The following is a 23751-nucleotide window of genomic DNA, read 5'->3' on the forward strand; positions in this document are numbered from 1 at the left end:
TCCACACAAATAAAGTCAGACTTAAATAATTGGAAAAATAATAAGTACTCTTGGATCGGCCGAGCAAACATAATAAAGATGACAATATTCTCTAAACTAATCTATTTATTTAGTGCTATACCAATCAGACTTCCAAGAAAATATTTTAATGATCTAGAAAAAATAACAACAAAATTCATATGGAACAATAAAAAGTCGAGAATCTCAAGGGAATTAATGAAAAAAAATCAAATGAGTTCAGCTTCAGATCTGAATGGGGGATCTGTGTCCAAGTGGCTGGATGTGGAGACAACTGGGAAGCCTCAGCCAGGGCTCTATAAGTGACAATCCCCACTACCTTTAGCACTCCCCACCCCCTCCCCCGGGACAGTCAGAGACACCCACGGAGAGGCTGGGAATTACTGAGGGGTGCTGACTTTATATTCAAGAGAAGGGATATCAGTCAATGCTTGCCTGTTTTCCAGTTCTTTGAAGAGTTATTACAGATTCTGCTCATTTAGTTTTAATATCAACCCTATTTGGTTAATCTTGGCTTTTTTATCTGCATACTAAATAGCTGTGAAGGGAAAGCCAGGAGTGGGAGGTAGAGGTAGAGAGTAGTGAAATGGCACCAATTACATTCCTCTCTCCCCACCCCCACCCCAGGGGATTCTGAGCTATATGAGATAGAATCATATTATTATATTTTACAAACTTTCCAAAAGTAGAGATAGATATAATTCTAACTGGTTCTTTTTTCCCCTTCACTAAAATTAATGGCTTAAAAAAGCAGTTGGACAGTCTAATTTGGGGAGAGGGAATAGTATGACCATAGCTTTGGAGTCATAGCTTTGGAGAAAACTTTTTTTTTACCTTTGTTTATGTTAATCCATATGTAAAGAACTACATTTTTTTTTTTTTTTTGGCTGAGGCAATTGGGGTTAAGTGACTTGCCCAGGGTCACACAGCCAGGAAGTGTTAAGTATCTGAGACCACATTTGAACTCAGGTCCTCCTGACATCAGGGTTGGTGCTCTAACCACTGCGCCACCTAACTGCCCCTGAACTACTTCTTTAAGAGTGGGATCAAGAGAAGCAAGTAGAAAATAGTCATAGGTGGGAAGAGAAAGGGGTTAACTGGGCAAGACTGGCAGGGTCCATATTCCAAGGATTGGGATTCACTCCCTTTTCTGTAGCAGCTCAATAGTTGGACAACCAAATAAACTTCCAAACCCTCACAGACAAGTGATACACATGTAATGCTTATTCAGGGTCACAAAGTGACTGGATAGTTCTCTTTGTTAAGGGCAAAGCATAGCCTGACCATAGACAAAGGAAAAAAGTCAGTATGGAGATAAGTTTCCTAAAGGTGAAAAAAGAACCCTGGTCTTTCTGAGAAGAAATGAAGAGACACACTGGTCTAAGACCTTCTTTTGATAATTTGCCACATTTGCCACATATACTGCCATATATATCTTAGGTAGTTTCTGATTATGTCATGCATATAGCAAAGTGCAGTACAAACCTTATAACTCTTAGCTATTATTACTATTATTATTATAATAAATATAAATTACGAAATGTTTCGCAGCCTTAATTTGACTTAAGTACATAGGGTATAATCCCTAAATACTTGATTTCCCACCACTATTCTGAATAGTAGATGGCAAGATTGTATGTTAGGTCTGTAGTTGCTGTAAACTGAGATCTTGGGGGGAAATATGGTCCTGGGCTAAAAATCTCAAACCCCTCTGGAAGAGGCCACACCCTCCTGTTCATAGGGGAAACTCCCAGGTAAGTAATCTCCTCTGATTTAACAGGAGATCTTGGCCTGGGGTATGGTCATCACCCTCTATTGGATTGAAAATCAGTTCCTCAAATTGCTCCCTAACTTGAGCAAAAGACATCCAATATAACCAAAAGCCTGTAAACCATCTCTGCTAACAATCCTTTATTTTATTTTATTTTATTTTATTTTATTTTATTTTATAATAACTTTTTATTGACAGAATCCATGCCAGGGTAATTTTTTTTTAACAACATTATCTCTTGCACTTGCTTCTGTTCCGATTTTTCCCCTCCCTCCTTCCAACCCCTCCCCTAGATAGCAAGCAGTCCTTTACATGTTAAATATGTTTCTGCTAATAATCCTAACAGGATTTTGCCTGTTGAGTTATTTTTCTCAGTGTAATAAACCCATTTTTGCCACAAACCTTGCCATTCAGAATTGCAAATTCTTTCACAAAGAACCTGTGGCACTGGCCAGGGGATCCCATTCCTGTCAGGGGATCTCAACCCTCAGTTCTCCACCTCAACATCTGGTGACCTGTTATGGGAATCCCTGACATTTTGGCAGAGATAAACCTCTTGCTGTTGTCTATTCTATAGCTGGGACACCCAAGTATCTGGGAAGATTTAGGCTAGCTGGAGCTCTATGCTTCAGCAGAATTCTTTGTCTGGGTTCGCCCAGATTGGGAATTCCTGTGTTTTTGACAAGAGTCCCCTTAATCAGGGAACTTGTGTCATCTCTCCCTCTCTAGGGATGCCTGGGAGGATGAGGTGCTATAGAATCCGGTAAAATCTAAGAATTGTGGCAAAATGGGACAATCTATCTCTAATCCTAAGGATTCTCCCTTAGGATATCTCTTTAAAAAGAGACAAATTAAGTTTGAAGGATCTCAAGACTAAGAAACTCATTTATTTTTGCAATGCTGCCTGGCCTCAGTGGACCTTGGAGAACCAGGAAAAATGGCTCATTAATGGCTCAATTAACTATAGCATTATCCAGCAGCTTGATTTGTTTTGCAGAAGGCAAGGCAAGTGAACTGAAATTCCCCATGTCCAAGTCTTTAATGGCCTTGTCTCAAGATCCTAAATTAAGACAGCACTGCAGGATGCTGCTGATAAGATTTACTGGAGAAGAACTGAAAATAGAAATTGACTTTCTAGATGACCCCCTCCTTTCCACTTCTTTAGAGGCACAGGATCCTTCCCCTGTACTCCAATGCAGTCCTTATAAGAAGGCCTGCAAACCCCTTCCAAAACCACCCCCTTATCAAAAACAGGCTCTTGGGTCCCACAATATCCAACTCCCCTCTACTGGGGAGCCAGATTCTGGGATGGCCCAGCCCCGGCTCCTAAGTCCTTCTTATACAAGAAGTGGGATCCCTTTTTCCTCAACCCGCCCCCTCCCATCTCCTTCTGAGGCCGCCCAGCCCCCACGCCTCAATCCTTCTCATCCTGAGAGTGGAACTCTCCTTTCTCCTCCCCAAGAGCCTGATTCAGTTATGGCTCCAGCTCAGGACTCTGATTTAGCTTCTTCTAAACTCTGCCCCTTGAGGGAAGTTGCCAACCCTTGGGGAGGAACGCTTAGAGTGCAGATGCCCTTTCCCATGTGGGATCTTTCCCACTTTAAGGAAAGACGGGGCCGGTACTCCGAGGACCCCACTAAGTATATTGAGAGGTTTAAAGCCATTGCCCTCCAATTCAGTCTCTCCTGGAGAGACATTAATCTTTTCTCCTCCTTCTATATCATAGAGGAGGAAAAGAGAATTTGGGATCTGGCCCAGAAGTTTGGGGATGACATGGCTGCCTCCTCCCCGGTAGATACCCCCTAGAGGCTGCTGCTGTGCCCATCTCAGACCCCCAGTGGGACTGCCAGGAGGGGAGTGCAGATAGAGAGAGAAGGGACCACCTCCCAACCTGCCTCACTGAAGACGGGAATTAAACAGGTTAACTATGGCAGACTTAGGGAGATGCCCAAGCAGCTGAGGAGACTCCTGCCTTATTTCGGCCGCCCTGTAGAGGCCCTGAGGAAATACACTCATCTGGACTCCACTTTTCCTGAGGGAACCACTGTCCTCGGCCCCAGAGCCTGGAGGAAATTGCAGAAGTTAGCCTTGGGGCCCCAGACTCCCATGACCCAGTTCTTGGAGGTGGCTTTTGGAGTTTTAACAACAGAGACCAAGCATCGCAGAGAAGGAAGACCCAAGGGCCCGAGTGAGAAACAAAGAGCAGGCCCACCTCTTGCCTGCTGCCATTTCTGGGAAACACAGGAGTTCGTGCTTTAGGTGTAAGGGGCAGGGGCACTGAGCCCACAACTGCCCTCTGAGACAACCCCCTGGTCCTTGCCCTGAATGCAACTAGAAAGGGCACTGGAGGAGGGACTGCCCAGAGAGGGCTAGAGCCTCCACCTCAAGCCTCGCCCTCAGGTCTTCTCAGGACCAGGAGTGACGGGGCCAGGATTCAGCAAGGCCCCTCCTTACTCCATCATGGCCACCAAACCCAGGGTCACTTTGGATGTGGCAGGCAAGGCCATCGAATTTCTTCTTGATACCGGGCCTTTCTTTCTGTTCTACTCTCACACTCGGGTCCCACTCAGCCCTCCCCCCATAAGGTGATGGGAATTGAAGAAAAATTTAAGAATTATTTTGATACTTTTTGCTTTGTCAGCTTGGTGACCTATTATTTACACACTCCTTTCTTATTATTCCCTCCTGTCCTGCTCTCTTATTGGGATTTAATGGTGAAATTGGGGACCCAATTTTCTTTTCTCAGACCTCCAAGTGACCTTTTTGTGCTCCTTTCAAAATTCTCCCACATTTCCTTGGAAATCTGGGAAAAAATAGATTACTCTGTCTGGGACCAAGGAATTCCGAGGTGAGCCACTCACACCACCCCAGCCTTAGTTAAGCTGCAGGATCCCAGTATATTTCTTCATAAATGTCAATAGTCAATAAAGCCAGAGGCTGGGAGGGTTTGAGACCCTTCCCCCAAAGATCAAAGGGGACACAATTTACATCATAGTCACCCCACCTCAGTCCGACCTCCCCCATGTCCTCAGGCACTGGAAGAGCTTGATGTTTCCAGGTCTAGAAGTTGAAATGAGCATTGAATTTTCCCCTCCTATTCTTGGACTTTTGTCACAATTTACTCACTCTGGACTTTGGTGGAAGGCCTGGAAATCTGTTGACCCCTTGTTTTATTAGCATTCCAATTGTATTTTATCCTTTTGGTCAATTTACCAATAGTTTATGGGTCAGTTCTGACTTGGTATAGCTGTCCTGGAAAGTCACTAATTTAAGTGAGTTTTAGGCAAAAAGAGTGTTCTTCCCAATGACCTTTCCAAGCAGAGATGACCTTGACACCTCTCTCACAGTTGCTGTGATCAAGCACATTTCAATTCTCTCTGTGGTTATTTCCTGGTCACTGCATTCCAACCGTTCCCTTTGGGAATATCTCCTTCCCCTTTTTCTATTGTTACCTCCATGAAGAGAGAGGCCATGTGGCATTCACCTTTCTGTTTGGGTTTCCCCTCTGCCTCGCAGAGTGCTGTGCATAGACTACTGCTTCCGTACATTGAACTGAGGTCATCCTATTATACTTATTAACCTTTGGGCTATTAAAGAATTGTGTATAGGCCCTCCTGGGACTGTTGTGCCTCGCTTTGCTCTGTAGTGTATTTGAAATAAATTGGCATGTAACTAGTTTTGAGCTATGAGCTAATGCTACTTGGAAATAAAACTTCTCTTTCTGGAGAATGACAACTTCAAAGCATTCTATATATCTTATCTCCTGTGTTCCTCACAATAACTCTAGGAGGTAGATATTATTATCACTCCCATTTCATAGATGTGGAGACTAAAGTTGAGAGAGTTATATGATCAGCACAGGGCCACATATAGCCATGCCTAAGGCAGGATTTGAACTGAGGTGTTCCTGGCCCAGCACTGTATACAACAGAACAGAACAGGATGAGCAGAGCTCTGTATGTCTTGCTGCTATTCCTGCTCTCAGTCTATCCCCTGTCATCCTCAGAGCACTAGGAGAGCCCAGGGCCAGGGATGCCTGTTCACTTACGTGTCAATGGCTTGCTGGAATTTCCCAACTCTTGCATAGACCCTGCCAATGTTATCCAGGGCTCGAGATTTGGCATCAGGCAGTTCACTGTAGGAAAAGAGTGAAAAACACTATTTCAATTGAAAAATGTGACTTTTCTAAACCAGGCCTTGGCTATGGATTTGGGAGGGAAGAACACGAGCATTTATCCAGCGCCTTGTGGAGGCAGAGGGGCTTCCCTAGCACTATGCAGGCTTACCCAGCTCTGACAGGTTGTAGAGGAGTTCCCCTGGAGAAGGAGATGGCAAACCCCTCCATGAACCAGAGGGGCCTGTGGTGCGATGGTCATGTAAGGTTGGCCATGACTCCACACCGCCATGTGTCAGGCACTGTGTGGAGCACTTTTTATAGATGTCCCATTTGAGCCTCACAACCACTGTCCGCATTTTACAGTTGAAGAAGCTGAGGCAGAAGTAAAGTGACTTGCCCAGGGTCACACACCTGCCTGGTATCTAAGGCCCGATTTGCACTCAGGACCTCCTGACACCGGGTCCGAAGTGTTAGGAGTATACGGAATGGACTGGTGTGTTTAGAGACTGGAATGGTGGGGAGTGACAGAATCAGCACCACGCTACTCTCTGGTGACAGATGAGGGCTTATTTGTCAGCAGGACAGGGCGGGAGGTTGGTGGTTAATACTGGATGGGAACTCAGAGACAGCAGAAAAAGCCATGGGATGCCACAACTGAGAAGGGGGAGTGGGAACCAAGATACAAGCCTCATTCAAAGAAACCAGACCATATTTTGAGAGAAAAGCAGCAGTGCCAGGAAGAACAGAAGGCTGCAGAGCCCAACTAGTATGAGAAATGGGGAACTAGAAGAAAGGCATCTATCTGTTAAAAAAAAAAAAAAAGCTTAATCAGTCACAGGGGAGACAGGTTCCTTTATATGGTGAGTAACTCCTACATATGGCTTCCTTTTTATGAAGAATTGGGGTCACTGGCCAAGCAGATCTTATCTTAAGAGGGAGTTCCTGTTGATTCCTTCATATAGAAGAACAAGACCCATTCCCTACTAGATAAATAATAAATTGGAATAGTCATTTTGAAAAAATTCCACCTATGACATAAATTAAAACAACTATGACATTTTACCTTATACCTACTAGACTGGAAAAAAACAAAAATGGCAAAAGTTATAGGAATTATAAGGAGAAAAACATACTAATGCACCATTGCTGGAGCTCTAAACTGGTCCAACCAATTCTACAAAACCGCCTATCAATCAATCAATCAATCAATATTTTTTAAGCATCTATTTAATTTGGAATTATTTGAGAAAAAAATCACATATTCTTTGACCCAGTAGTATCACTACTAAGTAGTAATACAGTAATACAGTAAGCAGTAATTCAAAGACAAAATATTTATGGCAGCACCTTTTATAGTAACAAGACTAGAAGAAAAGTAGGTAGTTATCGTCTAAAAAATGGCCGAACAAATTTTAGGGTATGAATATAATGGGATATTATTATACTTTAAGAAAAAATGAATGTGAAGAATTCCGAGAAGCAAGAAATGATGCAGAGAAGAATAGCAGGAAGAAGAATTGAGCTCTGTCTCATACCTCCTCTATGCAAAAATTGACAGAGACAGAGTCTCTGGTCACTGGAAAAGAGGTCTAGCCAGGAATGGCTATGCAGAATATTTCAGCACAGGAAGAAGCTGTGCATTAGGGTAAAGAGAGGCAACAGACCAATATAGAAGGATATAATCTTGTGTAGAGCAGAGGAACAATTACTCCAAGCAATTCTGTTACTATCTAGTTTGAGATCACAGATCCAGAATGGACTGAAGACCAGTGGAGTTCCAGAATGAAGAATAGTCTCAAGGCCCTGGTTAGTATGTTAAGCCAGGAGCAAATTCAGAAGCAAGCAGTATCTGTGTATGCCCCTACATGCAGAGCAGGATTTCATTTCCAGCTTCTAGCCTGGTCCAGAACAGAGGAATACCTAAAGTTCTGAATCAGAAACTTACTAGAATCAGAGCTTACTAGAAGGTATATAGTAGCTGAGTCAAGGACAGTTTACTGAAACTCCTTGCAAGGGCAAGCACACAAGTGCTTTGCTCAGACACATACCCAGGTTAAGGAGTTATAAGACTCAGACAAGGAGGTCAGCAATCAAGACTGTCCCTGGATCTGAACATTTTGGGAATATTGAAATCTTGCCTAAAATGTCCCTAAGCTCTTAGAATAAAAAGCGCAAGAAAGCAGCAAGAATCTAGTGGACATGGGGTCCACCTAAACATTCTTTCCAGAAATGTGCAAAGACTGACCTTGACATAAAATCTAAAGTCAAAAACTAAACTGGAAGAATGAGCAAACAACCTCTATCCCCATAAAAATCCACTACAAAAAGCAATTATGATAACATGAATACTCAATACATAAATCCAGAAGAAGAAAATTACTCCAACAAGTCTACAAGCTAAGCCTCAAAGTAAAACACAATTTAGGCAAAAATTCAACTACAATTCCTGGAAGAGATAAAACAAGAATTTTTTTAAGGACTTCTTTTTTAATTAAGTGAAATGAGAATGATAGAGGAGGAAAAATGGGGAATAAATGAGAGCTAGGGAAGAAAAAAAGAGAAAAGCAAGGAGTAAAATGGCACAAGAGATACACAACATTGCTCAAGCAATGAACTCCCTGAAAATTAGAATGGACTATATAGCACCCTATATGAGACAAGAAATACTGAAACAAAATCAAAAGACTAGAAGAAGACTAGAAGAAAATGTAAGCTATTCTATAGCCAAAAAAAAAAAAATGACCTGGAAGAAAGATTGAAGAAAAAAAAAAATTAAGGACCATTGAATTATCTGAAAGCTATGACCACAAAAGGAACCTATAAATCATATTTCAAGAAATCATAATGGAAAATTACCTATTTCTCTTGGAATCAGAGAACAAAGCAGAAATAAAAAGAATCTATAAATCACCTCCTGAAAGAAGCTCCAAACTGAAAATTCCTAGAAACATTATTGCCAAAATCCAGAGCTTCTAGGTCAAAGAAAAAATATTGCAAGCATCCAGCAAGAAAGAATTCAAGTACTATGGAGTCAAAATCAGGATCACACATGATTTAGCATCCACTCCTCTAAACAGAACAGAAAACTTGGAATACAATATTCCAGACAGCAAAAACTACAGACTTACAACCAAGAACAACTTACCCAGAAAACAGAGGTAACAATAGAACCTTAATGAAATACAGGACTTCTAAGCATTCCTAATGAAAAGACCAGAGGTGCAGAGAGAGTTGGAAGTACAAAAACAGGTGTCAAAAAAAGACTTAAAAGATAAAGATGAAAAAAGAAAAAAATGAATGAACAAACAAGATACTAAACAAATGTAAACTGTTTACATTTTAATATAGGGAGAGCATGCATGTATCCTCTCAAAACCCTATCATTATCCATGGACACAGAGAGGATCTAGTTAGAGATAGGGTCTTAAAATGGTTCTGTTATGTTTTGTCGATCTTAACAGATAAACAGAAAAGGGGAAAAGAAATATACTAGTAAGAAAAAATGGAGAGAAAGAATGTAGACAATTGACTCATAATAGCAAATAGAAATCTATACTTAAAAAAGGAGGAAAGATTATGGAAAGTGGGTGACACTTTAATCTCATTCTCATCTAATGAGAATATACATATACATAATTGGGTCCAGAAATATATTTCACAACAGGGAGATGTGAGAGAAAAAATAAGAGAAAAAGTAGACTAAAAGAGGGATTAGTCCTAGGCAAAATAAATTCCAAGAATGTGCAAAAGTATTTATTTATAGCAACTCTTTTTTGTGATGCTTAACTGAGTAAGTCTTCACCAACTAGGAGAGTAGCTGAACAATTATAATTTATGAAAGACAGAATACTATTATGTTGGGAGAAATAATAAATGAAATGTCATCAGAAAAACCTAAGAATACTTGTATGATTTGATAGTGATGTGAGTAAAATCAAGACAATTGATTCAAAACATCAATATTATAAAGAGAAACAACTTTGAAAGACTTGAGAATTCTGATGAATGCAGTAGGAACCATGATTTCAAAGGACTTCTGATGGAATATGCTACCTCCACTTTGTGATAGAGGATGATGGATTAGAGTGAAAATTGAGACTTTTTTTTTTAACATGGCCTGTGTGTACATTCTGTCTCTCTGTCTCTCTCTCTCTGTCTCTGTCTCTCTCTGTGTCTGTCTCTGTCTCTGTCTCTTTCTCTCTCCTCTCTGTCTCTCCATCTCTCTCTCTCTCCTCTCTCTGTCTCTCTGTTTCTCTCTGTCTTTCTCTCTGCCTCTCCTCTCTGTCTCTCTCTCTGTCTCTCTCTCTGTCTCTGTCTCTCTGTCTCTGTTTTTGTCTTTCTCTCTCTTCTCTCTGTCTCTCTCTCTCTCTCTCTGTCTCTGTTTCTGTCTCTCTCTCTCTCTCCTCTCTCTGTCTCTGTCTCTCTGTCTCTATCTCTCTCTGTCTCTCTGTCTCTCCATCTCTGTGTTTCTGTCTCTCTCTCTCCCCTCTCTCTGTCTCTCCGTCTCTCTCTCCTCTCTCTGTCTCTCTATCTCTATCTCTCTGTGTCTCTGTCTCTCTGTCTCTCCATCTCTCTGTCTCTCCGTCTCTCTGTTTCTGTCTCTCTCTCTCTTCTCTCTGTCTCTCTGTCTCTCCGTCTCTCTCTCTGTGTCCACACTTCGTAGATAATGTATGTATTTACATATTACATATATGTGTTGTACTGAATAAATATAAAGTAGTTAGGAAAGGATTGGCCAAATGAGACAAGCCTTTTGAGGGGAAAAGGGGATATAATAGCTCAGTCCTTCAGGGAACTAGGTATATTCTAAGAGTCAGCAGTAAAGAGGCAGCTAGGTGGAGCAATGGATAGAGCACCAGCCTTGAAATCAGGAGGACCTGAGTTCAAATCTGACCTCAGACACTTAACACTTCCTAACTGTGTGACCCTGAGCAAGTCACTTAACTAAAAATTGTCTCAGGGGAAAAAATAGGACCACAGACAGTGGGGGAACTCTGGGTAAGGCATAAAACCTTTCAGCCCAGAGGGAACCTGCTGACAGTGTCTGGTTTGGCTCTCATCTCCCTTTGGGATGTCTCAGCCTTCCTGAGAAGTCAAAGGGGACATGACAACCTGTGTTCTACTTGAAGCAGAGATACTAGCAGTAATTAGCACATGCCCAGTGTGCTGTAGTGATGTGATTGTGCTGAGGTATTTAAGGCTGAGAGAACTTGAAATAAAGGAACTCCATGCTTGGCCATCCACATGGGTCCCACCTCATCACTCCTCTAAGACCAAGGGCTATGCTTCTTGACATCACACTTCTAACAATACAGTCAAGACCACAGTGCCTCTTTTGGCTGCCATATTACAGTATGTCCCTTCCTCACTTAAATCCAATTCACATGGATGTCATGGCAACACCTCTCTGATGTCATGGTCCTCTTCGAGAACAAAGGAAAAACAACAACCTCTGTGAGTAAAGTTGACCCACACCTGGAATTGGTCAGTTGGAAGACTTCCTTCCTTCCTTCCCTCCATTCCTCCCTCCCCTCCTTTCTTCCCTACCTCCTACTTTCCCTTCTTTCTTCCCTTCCTTCTTCCCTCCCTCCCTTCCTTCCTTCTTTCCTTTCTTCCCCCCTTCCTCTCCTTCCCTTTCTCTCTGTTTCTAAGGCCATCTCCAGTCATCCTGATCTTTATCTGGCCACTGGACTTAAAATGGCATTCAGGGTGGAGACAGGATGAAGATCAGAATCACAGCCATGGGCCTGGATTACAGGATTACTGGATTGCAGTAAAGGACATATTGTGGAGCTCGACAAAAGATCTTGATGTGCTGCACGATAATGTTCTGCAGGAGGCTACATGTATGCTTCACACCCTTTCTCTGAATCCCCTTCAGACTAAGGGCTCCAGTGTTCATTTTGCTTCAGGATCACTGCTGACTCTAAGTATAGAAGATGACATCTCCAAAGCCATCTAAGTATAAGGCCCCTGTCCCTCAGTTTCTAAAGTTTAGATCAATAGTTCTCACCCCTCTTGAACAAAACAGTCCAGCTTAAGTCTTCCAGATTGTGGGTATTAATCAAAATAGAAGGAAAAAGGTGGGGAGTTGTCTAATGAGACCAAGGTGGATACCTGAAGTTCTTCAACTGAGATTTTTTTTTTTGAATGGAGATTCATTTTAACTAAGATTTTTAAAAGACATATAAAAAGGATGGTATAACAGAGTTGAAAACAAAAGCATGCATTCAAAAGAAGAATGTCAAAATGAGTTGTCACTGACAGCATGCAAAAATGCTTCTATTGGAGAAAACAGGAGTATCAGAGTAAGTTCAGACTTGTTCTCTGGAGTAGGAGTAATGATAGATATGCTGTTTAACTGTTTAACACTTACTTCACTTTTTTTTTTTTTTTTTTGGCCAAGAAAAATAATTTTTGGATTGGAAAGTACAGAACACAAATGGCTAACAGGGAATCAAAACCTGAGATAAGTAAGGAGGTAGGAAGATTGCAAGTCACCCAGCCAAATGAATAACATTTCAGAGTCATTAAACCAAAGGAGTCATTAAACCAAAGGAAGTGGCAGCTGTAGTGGCTGAGCCAATGTGGTTAACCATTGAAAGATCACAGAGAAAGAGAGATATTCACAAGACTGGAAAAGGGCAAATATCCTCAAAAAGTGAAAGGAATTTAATTCTTTGTAATGTTCTAGAACTGAAGGAATGGTTAAGGAGTATCTAGAAAAGAAGTAATGATCATAAGAGCCAACATGGATTCATCTAAAACAATTTATACCAAACTACTGAGCAGTCTTTGGCCAATCCCCAAATTACAATGATTAGGAAATCATCTAATCATCTTGGACAGGTTTTCTAGCCTGTGGGATCAAAAGAATGAAGCAGGTTTCATTTCCCTAGACTTCAGCAAAGTGTTTAACAAAGTGCTTTATGCTATTCTTATTTTTATTAATATTATTATAACTTTTTATTGACACAACATATGCCTGGGTAATTTTTTATAACATTATCCCTTGTACTCACTTCTGTTCCGACTTTTCCCTTCCTTCCCTCCACCCTCTCCCCTAGATGGCAGACAGTCTTATACATGTTAAATGTGTTATAGTATATCCTAGATACAATATATGTGTGCAGAACTGTACAGTTCTCTTGATTGTGCTATTCTTATAAAACAAATGAAGAGATATGGGCTAGATGATCTAATAGCCAGACCCAAAGAGTCATCTTTAATGATTTAATGTTAATCTGGAAGATAGTCTCCACCGTCATGCCCCAGTGAACTGTGTTTTGTCCTATGCTGATTATCATTTTTGTCAGTGACTCAGGATAAAAGTATAAATGGCTGGCCTTTCAAATATGCAGATGATACAGATAAGAGCATCAGCTAATTCACAGGGTGACAATCAGGATTCAAAAAGATGCCTACTGAAAGAAACTTGAGCCTGTTATAAAATGACATTTGATAACAATAAAAGTAAAGTCTCATGCTTGGGGTCATGTAATTTTAGATTCTATTGAGAGAAAAGCAGGGTTCAGGATTAGGCATGTAATGGTTTGGCTGTATTCTCCCTGGGGAAGACCACATCTGGGTTATCTGCTTCTGGATGCCACACTTTAGGAAGAACACTGATAAATGAAAAGTGGCCACAGGAGGGCAGTCAGAATGGTCTTAAGTTCATATCAGTTGAGGACCCATTAAAAGAACTAGATGTTTAGCCTAAAGAATGAAAAGGGAACAAGACATCTGTCTTTAACTCTTTGAAGAGCTGTTGCATGAAAGATGGAAGTAGCTTGTTCTGCTTAGCCCCAATAGGACCAGAAGGAATAGACAGAAGTTGCAGAAGCCATTTAGACTTGATAGAAGAAAAAAACTTCTAACAATTAGTTTGATCTCAAAGTGGAGGGCCCAGCCTTGGAAGAAGTGGGTTCTCCTTCATTAGTGGTCACTAAGCAAAAGCTAGATGACCATTTGTCAGGTGTGTTGTAGATGAGATACTTGTTCAGGAACAGTTTAGACTAGATAGTCTCAGATATTCCTTTCAACTCTGAGATTCTGTGATTCCATCTGCCCCTAATAAGCAAAACAAAGAGTAAAAGCCAAGGGAAAAGGCAAAACCAGGGTGGCAGAAAGAAGTCATTAAGTTGCCTCAATTTTTTCAAGTCTCCTTCAAAACCAATGTTAAATCAAGCCTTTAAACAGATTCTGTAGTGTCAGAGCCCACAAAAAGACAGTGAAACAATTTTCCAGTTGAAGATAACTTACACAAACTTCAGGAAAGGTCTGTCTCAGATGAAATGAAAGTACAGCTCAGCAGGGATGTATCGAGGTAAGGCAGCAGGAGGCTCTTAGCCACAGCAAAGGTCCACAACCAAGGCCTTTCAGTCTTGACTAAGTAGGCTAATGGCACAGAAGACTAATTGTGAGACTGTTAGCCCCAGGGCAGAAGGCAGATTGCCAATCCTAGAACCACCACATAGGCCAGGCCAAGCACAAGAAGCTAGGGACAGGAGCTCCCTCTGCCCCAGGAACAAAGCTCAATTTTTTAAAATGAGCAAAAAAACAAAAAGAGGCCTGACCATAGAGAGCTACTGTGGTGACTGGGAAGATCAAAACACATACTCAGAAGAGAACAATGTCAAAATGACCACATGTGGAGCTTCAGAGGGGAATATGAATTGGTCTCAAGATCAAAAGGTTCTCTTGGAAAAGCTCAAAAAGGATTCTTAAATTCAAGGAACAGAGATATGTGAAGACCAAGTTAGCACCCTGGATGCCTTAGAATTAGCCAGAGTCAGGATAAACAAAAGTCCTTGGTCTTTAGGGGAGAAGTAAAAGAGATGGACAAAAACTCCATGAGCTCTCCACAACCTCCTCTCTCCTCCTTGTCCATAGCCAAAGTGACCTTGGCTTGTCTTACTCCACCCCCTAATCCCTCATACAATTATTTATATACACCAAAAGATCGAGCCAGCACAGAATAGTGAGAAAGGCCATTTTCTAAACATATGCTAATGGAGTATTGTCCAAAAAATAATTAGCCTTAAGTGCTCGGTTGTCTGATTCCAGTGCACCTACTCAAACTTTCAGCCCTTTACAGAAGTAGAAGAAAAATTGGGAAAACAAATGAAAGTTATGCAGAAGAATAATGAAAAAAGAGTCAACAGCTTAAAAAAGGAAGGACAAAAATTAACAGAAGAAAATAACTCCTTAAAAAATGGAATTGGGGAGCAGCTAGATGGCACAAAGGACAGAGGACTGACTCTGAAGTCAGGAGGCCCTGAGTTCAAAGCTGGCCTCAAAGATTTACTAGCTCTGTGACCCTAGGGCAAGTCACTTAGCTCTAATTTACCCCCCCCCCAAAAAAAAAAAAAGTTAAAAAGATAAAAAATAGAATTGGTCAATTTGGAGGGAGAAAATCCATTGAAGAAAACAATTCCTTTAAAAGTAGAATTGGCCAAATGGAAAAGGAGAAAAAAATTTTCTTAAAAATTAAAATTGAGCAGGTAGAAGTTATTGACTTTATAAGACATCAAAAATCAGTCAAACAAAATCAAAAGAATGAAAAAAATAAAAGATGATGTAAAATACTTCATTGGAAAAGACAACTGATCTGGAAAACTGATCCAGGAGAAATAATTTGAGAATTACTGGACTACTTGAAAGCCATGATCAAAAAAAGAGCTTGGACATCTTTCAAGAAATTTCAAGAAATTACTACCCTGATATCCTGGAACCAGAGGGTAAAATAATCACAGAAAAAAATCCATCAATCATCTTCTGAAAGATATCATAAAATGAATACTCTAAGGAAAATAGTAGCCAAATTCCAAAATTATCAGGTCAAGAAAAAAATATTGCTGGCAGCCAGAAAGAAAAAATCAATTATCAGGGAGTCACATACAATCCTGTGTAATGTATCAGGATTACACAGAATTTGGCAGCTTCTACATTAAAGGATCAGAGGGCTTAGTATATGATATTCTAGAAGGAAGAGAAACTTAAAGTCTGCTACCAAGAATCAATTACCCAGCAAAACTGAACACAATTTTTTAGGAGAAAAGATGGACATTCAATGAAATAGGGGACTTTCAAACTTTCCTGATGAAAAGCCACAGCTTAACAGAAAATTCTATCTTCAAATATAAGACTCATAAGCATAAAAGTGGTTTAAAAAAAAAAAAAAGGAAAGGAAAGCCCAAAACATGTTATTCAATAAGATTAAACAGCTTATATCCATACAAAGGAAGACGATACTTCTAAATCTTGAGAACTCTATTAGGACAATTAGGATACATATTTAGAAGGCATTGGTAATAAGTTGACTTTGAAATTTATCACATCAGATGATAAAAAAAAATTAAGGGGTAAAAAAAGTTTATACTAGGAGAAGAGGAAAATGAGAGGCTGAATAGGGCAAATTGTATCACATGAAGAGGCTCAAAAGACCTATTAAAATAGAGGGAAAGAAGAAAAAGGGTGAGCATTGTCTGAACATTAGATTTGGCTCGAAGACAGAATAACATAACACATTCAGCAGGTATAGAAATGTATCTTTTCCTATAAGAAAGTAGAAGGGGAGAAAGGAAAGAAAAGAAAAGGAGGGATGGTAGAAGGGAGGACAGATCGAGGAAGATGTTAACACTGGTGAGTAGAAACAGAATGAAAGGAGAGAAAAAAGCATAAAAGGAGGAGAAAATAGAATAGAGGGAAATACATAGTAATCATAACTGTGAATGTGAATAGGATGAATTCTCCCATAAAATGGAAGCAGATAGAAAAATGAATTAAAAAATAAAATCCGACAATATGTTGTTTCCAAGAAACTCATCTGAAGCCGAGAGATATAAACAAAATAAAGGTAAAAGGTTGGAGCAAAATATATTATGCTTCAATTGAAGTTAAAAAAACAAAGGCAGCAATTCTAATCTCAGATAACACAAAATAAAAAATAGATAAAATTAAAAGAGATAAGGAAGGAAACTACCTTTTGCTAAAAGGTACCATTAACAAAGTAATAGCAATAATATTAAATACGTAATAAATATATATGTAGTATAGCATCCAAACTCTTACAGGAGAAGTGAGTTATAGGAAGAAAGAGATGGCAAAATTATACTAGTGGGGGGACCTCAATTTTCTCCCCTTTCAGAAATAGGTAAATCTAACCAGTTAAAAACAAACAAAGAAAGAAATAAAACAAGAAAGCATTTTAGAAAAGTTAGCTATGATAGACCTTTGGAATAATTGAATGGGGATAGAAAGGAATATTTTTTTTCCAGTGGTACATGGCAACCTACATAAAAATTAGCCATATATTAGGACATAAAAACCTCACAATCAAATGCAGAAAAAAAATATTAACTGCATCCTTGTTAGGTCATGATGCAGTAAAAAATATGTATCATAAAAGGTCATGGAAAGATAGACTAAAAATTGATTGGAAACTAAATAATCTAATCCTAAAGACTGAGTCAAATAACAAATCATAGAAACAATCAATACTTTCATCAAAGGGAATGACAATAATGAGACAACATACCAAAACTTATGGGACGCAGCCAAAGCAGTTCTCAGGGGAAATGTTTTATCTCTAAATGCTTACATGAATAAAATAGAAAAAGAAGAGATCAGCGAATTGAGTGTGCAACCAAAAAAGCTAGAAAAAGAACAAATTTAAATCCCCAATTAAATACCAAATTAGAAATTCTGAAAATCAAAGGAGAGATGAATAAAACTGAAAGAAAACTATTGAACTAATAAATAAAATTAAGGACTGGTTTATGGGGGAAAACCAATAAAATAGACAAAACTTTTGGTTAATTTGATTTATAAAAAAAAAAAGAAAGCCAAATTATCAGCATCAAAAATGAAAAGGGTAAATTTACCATCACTGAAGAAGAAATTAGAGCAACAATTAGGAGCTATTTTGCCTGTGTGCCAATAATCTGACAATCTAAGTAAAATGGATCAATATCTACAATAAAATTGCCAAGATTAATAGAAGAGGAAATAAAATACTTAAATAACCCCATTTTAGAATAAGAAATTGAACAATCCATTAATGAACTCCCTAAGAATAAATCTTCAAGGCCAGATGGATTTACAAGTGAATTCTACCCAAAACAATTCCAATAGACTTGGGATGGAAAATGGCATCTACATCCAGAGAAAGAACTATGAAGACAATGCAAATTGAAGCATACTAGTTTATCTTTTTTCTATTTGTCTATTTTTTTCTTGTGTTTTTTCCCTTCTATTCTGATTGTTCTTTCACATGAAAAATTTGGAAATATGTTTAAAAGTATTGTACATGTATAGCCTCTATCAGATTACTTGTCTTGGGGAGAGGGAAGGGAAGGGAGGAAGGGAAAAAAATTTGGAACTCAAAATCTTACAAAAAATAAATGTTGAAAACTATATTTACATGTAATTGGAAAAATAAAATACTATTCAGACTCAAAAAAAATGCTCTAAATCATTATTGATTGGAGAAATGCAAATTAAAACAACTCTGATGTACCACCTCACATCAATCAGATTGGCTAATATGACAGAAAATGAAAATGAAAAATATTGATGATAATGTGGGAAAATTGGAACATTAATTATTGCTAGAGTTATGAAACATTCTGGAGAGTAAATTAGAACTATGCCCACAGGGCAATCAAACTATGCATATTCTTTTACCCACTATTAGGTCTGTCTCCCAAAGAGCTTTAAAAAGATGGGGGAGGACTGGTGTAGAGGTCCCACATGCACAAAAATATTTATAACAGCTCTTTTTGTGACAGCAAAGAACTGGAAATTGTGAAGATATCCATCATTTGGGGAATGGCTGAATAAGGTGTAGTATATGAATATAGTAGAATACTATTGTTCTATTAAATGATGAGCAGATGGATTTTTCTTAAAAAATCTTGAAAGGCTTATATGAACTAATGCTGAGTTAAATGAACAGAACCAGCAGAACATTGTACATTTTAAAAACTATACTGATCAGCTATGGCAGATTTTATTCTTGGCAATATAATGATCTAAGATAATTCTAAAGGACTTGTGATAAAAAATGCTATCCACCTCCCAAGAAAGAACCATAGATTCTCACTGCAGATTGAATCATACTATTTTTACTTGTTTTTTGTGGGGTTTTTTCTTGTAGTTTTTCTCATCTGTTCTGATTCTACTTTCACAACATGACTATAATGTGAAAATATGTTTAACAAGATTGTACATTTATAACCTATTACAGATTGCTTGCTGTCTTGGGGAAGAGAGGAAAAGTAGGAAGGGAGAAAATTTTGGAATCCCAAATCCTACAAAAATAAATGTTGAAAACTATCTTTACATGTATTTTGGGGAAAAATATTACAAAGTGGAAGGAAAAAAAGCCAAGGAAAATAGCTAAGAAATAGAATTATCCTGGTGAGCAGATATGTGCATGCTACAATTTTAGAACTCTAATGCAGTACTCAGGGTCAAATCCTTGCTCCAATCCATAGAGCTTCCCACCTTTCTGCTTGACACTCACTATTTCCGGGCAATCTCCAGATCCTTGCGATGGCTTTGTAATGCAGCTGCCATGTGCCCCATTTCAATCTGTGCATTGCCAATGCAGCTGTATAAGTTGCCAAGCAGTTCGTCTTTGTTGGGCACTTCTTCCTTGTCCCACTCCAACACTTTCTTCAGCACTTTTTCAGCTTTCTGGCAACTCCCCTCAGCATTGCCACTAGTAAGTACTGGGAAGGAAAGAGGCCAGGGTAGGACTTCAGATGTGTCCTATTGGAGCCAGGCGTTTAGGCCGAAGGGCTAGGAATTCATGCACTATTAACTAATGTCTCCTTATGTAGAAGAGTTAAATTGCACAGATGGCCTCCGAAGGTCTCTAGCCCCAGGCCTTTTGTGTGACCCCCTGCTCCCCACATCCCTTACAGAATAAGCAGCAGCGAGGGAAGAGGGAACCTGATCCTACCCCATAGCCAGGTACAGCATCACTTACACAGGTCAATCTCCTCCAGACTCTTGAGAATATAGCGGGCAGTCTCAGATGGACGGCGCTTCCGATCTCGGACCCACTTTTCTTGCATCAGCTTCCGGTCTCGTTCCCGAGCATAGATTGGCTTCTGCTGTCTCCAGAAGTCCGTCCGAGTATCTAGGTAATTGATGCCAGTCATGATCAAGTCTTCCACAGTCATTCCACGCTTGATAGTGCCTTTAATCAGGTCTTTGGGAATGAGAAAGGGAGGAAGGTGAGGGCCTAGAAGAATAGGCAATGAGGGGAGTCATGCTGCCTAGAGTCCGAGAGGACATAAAAGGAGAATTCTTGATTAGAAACCCATACTTTGGGGTTCTCTCTGTACCATACTTGTGGAAGATCTGAACAGAGGAAAAACCATTCAGGCCAAGAGTTAGGCCACAATTCCATCATTTCAACAGGGATGATTAACCTTTCTTTTAGTTACCACCTCAGAGGAGTAACCTCTGATTTTGATACCTGAGTATATGAAGAGAAATAAAAGGAGAATCCTAGTGAATAGTACACAATTGATACTTAATTGAAAGAGAAATTGAAAAGAGTATCCTGGCTCTTGAACAATCTGGGCTCCTATTATAGTCAGTATAGTGCAAAGCCACGGCTCCGAAGTGGTTCTTGAAGCCCTGCTCCTTTCCCTGCCCAAGCTTTGGGCAAGGGGACAAAACAGGGTACTCCCTCTGAGATCCAAGCTTGACCTCAACTCCAAATGAAATAGGACATGCTGGGAACTGGCTCCCAATTGTAGGTCAAAGCTAAGAGGAAGGTCCTGGGGTTGGGGCCCGATACAGGCCATCCCACTTTTCACAGTCAACATTAAGAGGTCTATATTCTGGGAGCTAGGAGTCATACTGCCCAGGAACCAAGAAGGCACATCTGTGCCAAAATAGCTGCCTGGAAGAGGGGGGTGGCCCTGGGGGAATCTCACTATATCATTACAAAATGGTTCAAAAGAAAAGGCTTTAGTCAGATTTGGGAATTTCAGTAGCCACATCATCCCTGGGCTTGGGCCTGAGCATTTATAACATAGCACTTTCATTTCATATCTTTTTTTCTCTTCCCTGCACCATTAGTCCAGGTCATTCTCCTCACTGCACAGAGAAACTGAGGCTGTGGAAAGCAGTAGCAGGGACCCAAATCTGACTCTGATTCTAAATTCTCTTCCACCTTTAGTAGCCCCCCCTCCATTCATGGAGGAACATCGACCCAAATCTCCATAAATGTAATCCACAAGACCTTCATCCTTAAGGAGCTTTTCTAGATATTCCTTGTCCACGTAAAGCTCCCCTAGCAGCTGTCGAACAGTCTTCTCACTCTTCAGGGAGCTCTTCCGTTTACTTTCTGTTTTGATGTCCTTCCAGAGTGGCTTTACTGGAGTCTTCTGCTGGGCTTTCATATTCTGAGAGCACCAAGAAAGACAAAGCAGAGCTTCCTCAGGGAGCAGAAACCCCAGGCCTGGCTTCTCCTCCTCCTCCTCCCAGATCTCCCTCTAGGCCTGAAAACCATAGCCCATAGCAGCGAGCATGGCTGCTGCTCATTCAAGAAGAGGGCTGAGAAATGGCCAGATTCCCAGGATCCCTCTAACATCTGGGACTATGGAAAGATCTAAGCATGCATCCAAGATGGGAGAGAAATTCCCATTGTGAAGATGACAGATTCCCAAGAACACATGGACTCTTCCCGGGAGCGCACTCCCTTACCTCTGCCTGTCTGCTGAGGAAGAAGAGATTCCCTTTGTTCTCCAACTTAATCGAGGAAGGGCCTAAAAGGATAGAAGCAGGCCTTGCGGCTTAGCCAGCCCTGACCATGACCTATCACATACTGTTGCCAGCACAGGAGGGATTGACTTTGGCAGAGGAAGGCTGGGGGCTGTGCTGAGGCTGATCTCAACAGACCTGGGGTCAGGAAGGTTGGCTGCTGATTCACTCCAGGTCTGGCAGCCTACTCTTGCCCAGGGCCATGACGGCTTCATTTCCAAACAAGGGGGTGGGAGCCAATAATGCAGAGAACTTGCCCAAACCCTGTGCCATTTTCATATTCTACCTCTTACAAAAACTAATGAACCCCTCCGTCCTCCCCCTCTCCCCCCATTACTGCTGCTTCTAGGAACTAAGTAGGCCACAGGGTTGGACCAGCAACTCAGGACCACATTTCCTGGGGAAAACAGCTCGAGACTAAAAAAGTCCATCTCTAGGGGCTAAAGCTTTGTCTGGGACAGGTCTAACTCCATTCCAGCCCCACAGCAGCTTCCCAGATGCAAACCTGTTTGGGGAGCCTTTGCAATCACTTCTGCTTGAAGAAAAAAAAATCAAAGACTGCTCCACTCAGGAAAGGCTCAGAGACTGGAGCCCCTTGTGTAGGTGGTTGAATCACATGGCAAATAAGAAGTTACCAAATCCAGAGCTGCCTGTTTTAGAACTGCCACTGAGCTGGATGGGGTCATTCACATTTGGGGGCTTGGCTCCTCTCCAGCATCAGAGGCCCGTGGGGGTAGAAGGGAATGGGGGCCTGTTTAGTTCCCAAGCTCTTTTCTTAGCTATCTGCCACTTACTTCCTACTGAGTTGTTAATGGCTTCCTGAGCTTTCTGAATGCCAACTTTGAATTCCCGATCAGGTCGCAGCTTATAACCTCTGTGATAGTACACCAAGGCAAACTCAAAGTCTCCCATAGTGTACAAGGTTTCAGCCTTTTGGAGAATTCCCTGGAGTGAAAGAAGGTAGAAATCAAGATGATGGGAGTAATAGGACAAGGCACAGGTGGTTCTGGGTTGAGGCTCATGGTTTGGGAGTAGAGGTAAGGAATTAGAACAGGTGAGGAAATGGGGCTAGACCCCAGGTCCAGGCTAGAAATCAGATCCATAAATTGTTACCTTGACTTCCTACCCCATGGTTACCTTACAGAAAGTCTGGTCATTTTGGAGAGATTTCTCAACATCTTTCAGTGAATTTTCCAAGTCTCCCAACTTCAGATAGCACTTAGACCGAGCAACCAGGCAGTTTGGGTCATCCATCTGAAGGCGAAGAGCCTAGAGGAAAAAGCAACACATTTAGTATCATTCAGATTAAAGAAGAGGTAGAGGACAGGCCAAAGCACTCCCTGCAAAAGTATTATTAGACTGAGTTGAAGCAGGGATGCTCTGACCCTAATAGCACTGGAAAATAGCAAGGAACTTCACCAAAAACAGAGGGGATCTTGAGTCTTACCAGTCAAACACCCAGGATTGATCTTTGAACAGGAAATTCCTGATAAACTTACATGGATTATTTCAATGAATTGGGAGTTGTGGACCAGCAGCTGGATCTACATAGTGATTTAAGCTTCATTAATATACTATCCTATTAATATAATATTATCCTATACTAATATAATACTATCCTATAAGAATCTTTCATTGCTTTTTTATCCACTCTCAAATGTGCTCCAGCACTATCTCCTCCTACTTTAGGTATATATACTTTTATAGAAATAGGTGTATACTCTTAGAAAATAGACTTATACTATTTTTCTCCTATACCAATAAGAACCAAGAATTTAACTGGCTATTAAATGACAAAATACATGGACAAATAAATGACAAAATAAAATGGAATTTTAGGCAAAATGCTGTTTGGATTAGCTACATCACCTCCATTTAAATAAAAACTTGAGGAGTCACTATTTCAGTGGTTTATTAAAAGAGGCCTTAGAGAGTGAATTTATTTTTGCAGATGCAAAGTAGTTATAAAAAAATTTCACATATACATGCTCCATCCTTACACTTCCTCTGCCTCTCCACCAATCTCTTTTTTTCCTTAGTGATGCATGACCAAAAATCA

The 23751-nt window shown here is 40.4% G+C and overlaps 1 protein-coding gene across 2 annotated transcripts in view; it reads right to left on the reverse strand.

Annotated features, from left to right (window-relative positions):
* Positions 1-23751, reverse strand: part of ODAD4 (outer dynein arm docking complex subunit 4) — a 79440-nt gene that overhangs the window by 52972 nt on the left and 2717 nt on the right. For both annotated transcript variants that reach the window (XM_051994460.1, XM_051994461.1), the window contains exons 2-8: positions 22830-22961; positions 22487-22637; positions 21636-21697; positions 21172-21334; positions 19903-20127; positions 19435-19642; positions 5838-5924 (exon numbers count right to left, since the gene is read on the reverse strand). In XM_051994460.1, coding sequence (XP_051850420.1) covers positions 5838-5924; positions 19435-19642; positions 19903-20127; positions 21172-21334; positions 21636-21697; positions 22487-22637; positions 22830-22961 — 1028 coding nt within the window. The remainder of the gene's footprint in view (positions 1-5837; positions 5925-19434; positions 19643-19902; positions 20128-21171; positions 21335-21635; positions 21698-22486; positions 22638-22829; positions 22962-23751) is intronic.

Source organism: Antechinus flavipes, chromosome 4 (assembly GCF_016432865.1).
Source record: "Antechinus flavipes isolate AdamAnt ecotype Samford, QLD, Australia chromosome 4, AdamAnt_v2, whole genome shotgun sequence".
NCBI lineage: Eukaryota > Metazoa > Chordata > Mammalia > Dasyuromorphia > Dasyuridae > Antechinus > Antechinus flavipes.